Source organism: Seriola dumerili, unplaced genomic scaffold, assembly GCF_002260705.1.
Source record: "Seriola dumerili isolate Sdu_G_001 unplaced genomic scaffold, Sdu_1.0 BDQW01000068.1, whole genome shotgun sequence".
NCBI lineage: Eukaryota > Metazoa > Chordata > Actinopteri > Carangiformes > Carangidae > Seriola > Seriola dumerili.
In genome coordinates this window covers 4,631,297-4,640,520 of record NW_019174323.1, presented here as the reverse complement: position 1 = coordinate 4,640,520, position 9,224 = coordinate 4,631,297, and the positions used below count along the sequence as shown (strand labels likewise).

The window sequence follows — 9,224 nt, the reverse complement described above, 5'->3', positions numbered from 1 at the left end:
AGAAGAAGAAAAATCCTCGAAAGCAGATCGTTGCTTTTAGTTTCCACAACAGCCAAACAATGATCAGTCACTTCACTACACATACAGCAAGCTAGTAACTAAGGCAACCCATGCGCTATTACGCATGGCTCGTCTATATTGGGAATCCTGGCTGTGGACCAGAGGGTCACTCCATGACGCAGCGACGCACGCAGGGCGTTGTTCTTCCATAATGAGACACTTTATAACAGAACGTCAGCCCTGGCATCAATCTAGTCTGAGAGCGACTTTTAGGACTGAGGGACTACCGCTGTTGGACTCTTTGGGGGAAAACTTGTTTTTGCTTCTTGCGAGTCTGAACCTCTTTTTGTGGAAATACAAGCTCTCCGCTCTCAGTAAGTGGACTTCGGTCTCTTCTAAACTTTATTATACTCAGCTGCTCTCAGTTCGCCTGCGGATTAAAGAAGGAAACGCGCTTTTCGCTGGGATACACGCCGCTCCTTTGCGCGCACAAACAGGAGGACTGAGCTGTCATCGCAAACAGCCTGGCATTAAGTTTATCTGGTCTCTAAGAATCTATTTTACTGAATAATATTATGTAGAATCTTACTTTATCACTTTGATTCACCTTGTTTTTATATCGCTTTCAAAGATCTTTATTGGTCATTATTGAAATTGTTTCCATTCTTTAGATGATTTGCTGACAATTTAAAGCCAGTTTAAAAGGATGGAAATGTTGAACCATTTATCGCGAGAAAAAATAAATGAATAAAACGAGTCAAGCTTTTAAATCATACTTTGTCAGAGTAAATAAAAACGGATTAGTCCTTGAATCAGCTTTAAAATGTAATTATGTCGACAAACATGCTATTAAAAGCAAACCAAATGTGCCTGAAAACAATTTCCCCACGTGTTTGATATCAACAATGATTTTCTGTTAAATGTGATATTATTGTTAATGCACCGCGCCATCTGACAGACACAGGTCCTGATGAAGTTTCTGTCTGTTGAACGTGCTGCAGCGACACACCCATAACCCACCAATCTGACATCCGCGCGCGCGCGCACACACACACACACACACACACACACACACACACACACACACACACACACACACACACACACACACCATACTGACAGAGACCGTCTCCTCTTTCTCATTATTGCCCAGATCGCCTGGAAAGATGCTGCTCCTACTACTGGGAATCATCCTCCTGCACGTCGCTGCTCTGGTTCTCCTGTTTGTGTCAACAATTGTCAGCGTGAGTAAAACTGTTGTGTTGATTTTCCTCATTCCGTTTTACAGCTTGACAACACACCTGGCCACATCTGGTGTGTCTTTGTAATTAACTAATTGTACATATATTTGTGATTAGTATAGTCATAATACTTGCATGTCTATACTTGGAATATGTACACTATATGCACATGAAACTTTCCTGCTCTTCAAAAATTATTGACCAAGTCATATGTTGTTGACACCAGGTATGGACGTCAGGTGACACTAGCACCTCAGACCTCTGGATAAACTGCTCCACTGCCAATGGAGGATACCACTGTGACCCAGCATCAACTGGAGGTCAGACACCTGCCTGTCACTTTACTATTTGCCCCTAAGACAACTTTAACTACTTATTCATTATGTGTTTTCAATGTAATGCTCAATACTGGACTTTTTAGCCATTGCTCTGCTGTAATAATTATGAGGATTTTTTCATTAATAAGTCAGTTTTTAGGTGTGTTTTGGGCAACATGGTCTCAGTTAAATGGGTGATGACACAGAGATTAAACCATGCACACTGATTTTAATGGGGGAGGGTTTTAACTCTGGAAAATGACTTGCTGAAATCCAACATTTACCATGTTGCTGATGTGGGTGTGTCACAGCTCCTCTGGGCCTGTGGTGCCATCTAGGGCAGAGAATGTGGCAGTGCTGTTTTGAAGCAGTAGCTGATAGGCTGCCGCTGTATAAATAGTTGTGGTGTGATGTCCATATTCAGGACTCGCATTGGGAGTCCGTAGTGACAGGAGTTAGGAGAGCTGTGGACGATCAGGGTGGGGCTGCAGAGAGTATTTAAAGTTTTAAATCTATGTGTGTATGTGTATGTGTGTTAGTGTTTGAAAGCAGGGAGACCTTGGCGTACCTCATGCAGAACATAGCATGCTGATGGTGGGTCACGCCCAGTGTCAGATCATAATGTCCAGTGTTAGTTTGCAGGGATCATTAGGACAATTTAAGGCAGCAGCTGCAGCGTTAGAGATTTATTTAGACAGTCAGCCACGTCCACGTGTTTGAATTAAGAGTGATACAGATACCAAACAACGAATATGCAACGAAGATTCCACTATTTTCATGATAAAAATTTCCATTGCCTTAAAGTTAATGAGTTCATGTGAGCTCACTGTTGACTAGCTGGATGTTTTGCTACTAAATGTGCCGTCACGGAGGTGCAGGAGCTGCTGGCTGCAGCGGGGGGGGTGATGTCATTTGTCTAGAATGAGCCGTGCTCAGCCAGTGTGTGTTTTGTCAGGGCAGCAAGAGCCTGCACACTCTGCCACTGCCAGGTAGTTTGACGGTGCAGCCAGTTTGTTTGACTTTGCTTTCATTAGTGCACTGACGCACAGTGTTTATTCAAGAAGGTGCGTGTGCTGAGCCCAGCTCTGTGCTTTGGCTTTGGAAGGTGGAAGACAGTGGTCTGTTCTCATGTAGGAGCCGAGCCTGTGTGCGTGTGTCAAAAGGGCTTTTTTTCATGCTTTGCTGAGCAATCAGCTTCCTCCTTAAGTGAATCATAATCACGGTCACTGTAGTTATATTTGGGAAAATTTCTCAAACTTCTGAGTTTCCCCTTCTTGTTGCCCTGGTTACCAAAACATTGGCTGAATTTGGTTTTGATGACGCCTGGGTGAGAGATACTCATGTCACAGTTATCACATGCTGAGCTTGAGTCAAACATCACGTCCTTACAGCCATGGATATGACTTCATAGAGCTTACTTGCTCTAAAATTAGCTATTGAGGAGGACTGTCCTCTGCTCCCACACAGGCCTGCAAGACATAAACATAGTGAGGTAAATACTACAGCAGTTTCATTTTCGTTGTGCACTGCTCTTCAGCGCAGTGCGGCGTTTCTGGCCTCAGAATAGAAGGCAGCGAGACAGCGAAGATAAACAGTTATTTTCCTGTTTGGAATTACACAAGCTTCAGTAGAAGCTGACAGTTTCTGCACAATCGTAAACCATTCATGTTTTACGAGTCATACTGATACTCTGAGCCTCGTTAGGAAATGGCCCGTGTCACTGTTTCCTACTCAGTAGAGGAAGGATAGAGGACAAGGGTGGAACATTTTGCCCATTTCTCACAGCGTTATCACATCGTATTATGTAACATCTGAAAATAGGATCATCATAGACGTTGACATACTTAATGGTTGCCCCGGTGTTGGGATTGTGCGGGCTGTGTTTTGTGGATGAAGATTTGCAGTGTGTCATGTTTCCCCCCATATCTCATCCATGGACCAGTGGTCATCAGGACGTACTGTAGGGCTGTTATTGTAGGTAACCTGACTCCAGGCTGGGTAACCCTGTGCAGTCAGTCCAGATACTGTTTCCCTTCAAATCTATGGCAGAGATATTTCATCGTCTCTCCAGGAAAAATGCCTGATTTTTATGTGTAAACGCCGCAGATCGAAATGTAATAATAAAAACATTACGCGGCAATGAAAAGTTTCTATTTACAGTGTTAAAATGTGGTTAGTGAAAGTCATAACATCACACAATGTAAGTCGTCTTATTACTTAATCATCCTTCATGTTCAGGAGTATGAGCTGTGATAAATAATGCATCAGGCCTTTTGTTCCAAGTTGAAAGTGCCCCCCCCCCCCATTAAAACCACACCATGCCTTTCATTTACATAAAGCAAGAGAATCAATAAACCACAGATGTCTGAGAATGTTGAAGGAAACACGTCAGAATTTTGAATGTTAAGAGTTCAGCAGTGGCTCGATTAAAGATGGAGCCAGAATAAAATCCCACTTTTTTTATAGACATTGGATGGATGCAATGGCTGCTACTGCAAAACCTGAGGAGGCCGCTCCTCGTGGTCAAGCACCCTGTGACATCCAGCAATTTATGGCAGGGACGGAACAAAAACACGACAGCAACAGCAGATGAGGCTAAAGAGAAGAGTTGGATAGATAACAGAGCGAGCGCTTTAGGAAACCTGAGAGGCCGGATCGGCAGGATGGATAACGCTCAGACAAGAAATAGAACCTGCCTCAAAATCCTGGGATTCCTGGCATGGTGGCACCAATGAAGCACAGACACACACGAGTCAAACACACAACCACGTTCTCGGATAGACAGCACAGATACATTAGATGCTACTTGCTCTTCCCTGTCAATACAGGTGTCTAATGGGTTAATGGCTTCTACAGCAGCCAGGCCTTGCAGGACCAGCACTAACAATCGATGGATCACATTTAGTCATGGGTCCTGCTGTGAGGGGCGCACAGAGCTTTTAGGAACAAGATACCCAGGTTTCATTGTTATGGATCCATTACACGCTCCCAGAAGAAAACATGGACGAGACTAGCTCATTATGTTTTCCTTGAGAGGATTCTTAAATTCAGTAGAGGCAAGGCCAGTGGAACGCATTTGTTTTTTCATTTGTTTTCTTCTTACCCTTCCTGTCTCATGCGCTCATTAAGTCAATGTTATATATAAATTACTAGCTCTGGCTAATGATGGGTATTTGTCATTGCTTATTGACAACACTCTTCTTCTTCTTCCCCTACAGAGTGGATTCAGGCGGTCCAGGCTCTCATGATCCTATCCATCATCTTCAGCTGCCTCTCTCTCTTCCTCTTCTTCTGCCAGCTCTTCACTTTGCAGAAGGGTGGACGCTTCTTCCTCACTGGAACCTTCCAGATCCTTGCCAGTGAGTTCAGCCGCCTTAACACCTCCTCACAAATCCACTGACAACATAACTGAGATCAGATGAGGGAACAAATAGACACTACACTGGTATAATTTTGGCAGGTATCGATTCAAAATGTAAAAAGGGGGTTATATTTTATACAATTTAGGGCTGTAATGAATGAGTAATTTTTCTTCACAGAAATGATTCATCATTTACTCTATAAAATACTAGAAAATATGACAAAAAACACTCAAAAAACAGAATCAACTGACAATGATGCAAAACAGAGGGGCAGCTAGTTCTAAAATCTGAGAAGCTGGAAACTGGATATTCAGATGATGACCTGATCAACTCAACTAAATGACTAATATTTCCAGCTCTACTCTGACCTGCTTCATTTGCAGAGCAGCACTTCACTCTGAAAATACACCATGCATACAAATCCACCTACACAGACAAACCAGCAGCGGATGCTCACACTGTATCTTCTGTGGCAGAGAATTAAATTAAGAGAGTGTGAGCCAGCTACTAATGGTTTTCATGCTCCACTTGTCTATTGTACTTCATGCCCTTTGGCCAGAGAGCAGCTCAGCTGCCAGTCCATTGTGTCCTCTCTTGGCAGCCCTTTTCAACATCCCAGGTTTGCTCTGTATACCGTGCCAGTGCATTGCCTGGCACCCAGGTGCCCACTCAGCCAAACAGGAATGACACTGGGCATGCAGCCAGCCGCACAAGTTGAAATGTCAGGGAGGCTGGCAGTGCGGGGGTCTGACAAACAGATCATGCCATGTCGGACCGGGGAGGTGGGCAGACCTGGAAAGGCTTACAGAGGCTGGAATGGTGTTCAATAAGCATGAAACACCATGATGTAATGTGGAGGGATGCCTTCTGGGAAACACTGACCTGCTCGCCTTCACTGCCTGACAGAGTTCAGCCCAGGACACAAGACAGGGAGCACAGTACTGCAGAGAAACATGACCTGATAGGTGAATACCATGATGGCGTTACTCAGTGCTCACTTCGTTTCTCCCTGCAGGTTTGTTCGTGATGAGCGGAGCCATCATCTACACGGTGATGAGTCCGGAGTGGGTGCCGGAGACAAACGCCTTCGGCTACTCCTACATCCTGGCGTGGGTGGCCTTCCCTTTGGCGCTGATCAGCGGACTCATCTATGTCATCTTGAGGAAGCGAGAATGAGCCATCACTCCATCCCAGTGTTCCCAGTAACCCAATGCCCAACTGCAAGTGTCATCAGTTCCCCTCTGAAGTATAAGTTCTGATGCCTAAAGTACCAATGGCCAATGGAGCCACCAGGCCAATACACCCAGGTCACACCAAAGGGGGGTAATACCAAAAATCAACATGCAAACAAACACAACAACAACCAATACTGTCTCGTTTGAAAGTTGTATATAGTATCTATGGTTTAAAACCTATTTATAACACTTTTTACATATATGTACATAGTTTTTGTGTTGCTCTGTCAACAGATACTTGTATGAGCTTTGTTTTAGCTGATTAAGTGCCTCAGTGTTTGTTTGTAATGATGAAATAATTAGAAGCTATTTTGTTGTGTTTTCTTTTTTTGTTTTTGCCTTTTTTGTGTTTTGGTAACTGCCAAAGAATCAGTAAAAATGAAATGAAAAAAAACTTCTTGAAGTATATTAACCAAAGTGCATGTATAGAAATAGAAGGGTCAGGAGGATTTTTTTTTTTTTTTTTTAAACAATAGGCTTGCTTTACAAAAAAAAACCAGAGTGGTAACATCCATGGATGTAGCATAGCCACGAAAGATTAGGTCCTTTTCTATTTTGTGGATTTGCAAGTTTCAGTGTTTTCATTTTCGGTATTTTTTCTATTTCTTATTTTCAACAAAAAAAAGATGGTGCTATTATATTTATCATTCCTATTACTGATAGCAATCATTTACAACAGAGTTATTTTGTTATTGTTTAGAGTCAAACCGCTTGCCATTAATTACAGTGAGAACCAGAGAGATGTTCCACCTGTATATACAGTGCCTGACTGCTTCTTTTAGGGAACACGGCCTATTTCACATTGCAGTGTCTGACTTTTTTTTTTTCTTTATCGGCTACTGTAAAAAAAAAAAGAAAAAAGAATAGAGCTTGGGGTGGAGCATTGATGAAATCAAAAGTCATTTGGAACATCAGTATTTTTCTGCAAGAGTTAGATCACAGTGAAATTACTTTACAGAGGCTTCATTTTTAGCTCTATAGCTCTTACTTTTCCCTTGTTCTCATGTCTGTGTTCACTTCGTGACCATGGCTGTTAAAGCCTCAAGAAGTCAGATTGCCTATTTAGTCAAGTACCATAAATAAAAAATAACACTGTGGGACATTATAGTCTGAGAAAAAAAAAAGTATAATTCTAACATTACTAGAAACAAATGCCACTGAGTTGAAGCCATATAAGAAAATACCAGATGATAGGAAAAACATTTAGTATTAACTTTATATGTGAGAAAAAAAGGAGAGAGAGGTTTGCAGTGATGATACAAATGTCTGTTTCACATACTTGAAGTTTGACATGCTGCAGTCTCTGCCCACTGACGTTCATGTGTTTCTCTTCTACTGTATAAAACACTGTTTATATATGTCGTGCATAACAGATGTTGATGACAATCTCGCCTAAAAAACACTCACGTACTCAATAAAACTACTCTCGCATTATATAATACTGTGTATTCCACTGTTACAAGGGACTGGATTCACACTAACACTTGATGCATGAGGAAATTCAAGTCGTTTTCTGGGCTGTTACGCTGTCTGCCTTTAAAACTATGAAACACACATTTCTGGTGCTACACAACAGCATCATGTGAAAAATCTGCCAGTGAAACGGTGATAGGACTTTACAACGGAGGCAGATTCGGAACCATTTGCGGTGATGAATCTGTTCTAACTGACAGTGGCTGCGTGCTCGTAGGCTGCTGGATGTCAGCAACTGAAATACAGAGTGCAGCATGGAAATTCTTGTTTACAGTCAAGCCAAGCAAGCCTGTCTTACAGTGTGTGCTCGTACTCTTGGTAGATCAAATGTGCTGCCTTGTGCATGTGGCTGCAAATGCTGTATGTGACTTGTGTTACACACACTTGGGGGTAGGGGCAAAGGCACGCCGATTGGCACCTGATGCCAGTTATTCAAAACATGCAGCTAGTGTTTCAGTGTCAACATAGCATCGGAAATAAGAGGACTTGGCTGTGTTTTGCACACTGTAAGCAAGCGTCTGTCCTCCACTTGACATCTCCGGCGAGATCCTGTAGCCTTCCAATACAGAGCTGTGTTGTGGTGGATTAAAGCGTTTAATTCAGAGCTTACACTAGGCTAGTCTGCTGTGGGTTTTTAGATGATTATTAATGGGTCCAGTTAGAAGAGATTGCCTCTAATGACAACTGCCCTCTTTACTATTTTGTGTAAAGCTACAGAGTTCAATTGTCTATACCATGTTTACACCTAAACTTCCAAATGCTCTTGATATTACCAAAGCTACTTTGAGTTTAATCATTAAAGGATGTTTCTTACCACCACGATGGAGCTTTTTGTGTCTTTCAATAGCACTACACACACACACACACACTAACACACAATCCACTTCTGGGGAGGCAAAACCTACCTGACTCGACTGGCACCCAGCCTGTGTTTACAGATTATAGCTAATGATTTGTGATGATATCTATTCCTTTTAAAGACAACAGTCAGTCCACAACCAGCAGCTCTGCGCTCAGCTGATGATAGGTATCTAAATCTCCAGCAATGAAAGAGAACTCTCAGGAGGAGGATTCTTGTTGCAGGCCTGAGAGGTCACAGCCTCCCACTGCCTCCCCCTCTCGCATACTAGCGCTGGGTGAAATAGGGACACTGCATTCTGGTCTGCGTGTTTTCTGTCTGTGTTGTAATTTTCAGTATCTGAGAGAGTTTGTGTCTAAGTTTAAATGCTTTCTTTTTTTACCCTCATGTCCCCATTTTCTATGTTTTTTGGGTGCATTCCCATCCATAAACTCTTTATATACTTTTAGGTTTGACAGGCAGTTTATCATATACTGTGCAACACTGCCATCTTGTGGATAAGTAGAGTAACTGTGCCAACATTTGTACATCATGCTGGATTATCAAACACTGCCTCTGTGTGGTACAATGTGAGAACTACAGTTAAACATAATATCTACTACGATATTGAGAAGAGAGTGGTAAGACTCTCAATGACCCCCTTGGGTTTAGCAGATCATATTTTTCTTACTGGAGTGTGTTAAACCTCATTAACTCTATATATGATCATTAGGCCTTCTCTGGAGCTCAGCCTGTTT

General features: G+C 42.5%; 1 protein-coding gene across 1 annotated transcript; it reads left to right on the top strand.

Annotated features, from left to right (window-relative positions):
* The first annotated feature begins 246 nt into the window (after nucleotides 1-246).
* pmp22 (peripheral myelin protein 22) lies at nucleotides 247-7,279 on the top strand. The gene is made up of 5 exons (XM_022743429.1): nucleotides 247-374; nucleotides 1,154-1,244; nucleotides 1,468-1,561; nucleotides 4,777-4,917; nucleotides 5,936-7,279. The coding sequence occupies exons 2-5, from the start codon at nucleotides 1,167-1,169 to the stop codon at nucleotides 6,094-6,096; spliced, it is 474 nt and encodes a 157-aa protein (XP_022599150.1). The 5' UTR covers nucleotides 247-374; nucleotides 1,154-1,166; the 3' UTR covers nucleotides 6,097-7,279.
* The last annotated feature ends 1,945 nt before the right edge of the window (nucleotides 7,280-9,224 follow it).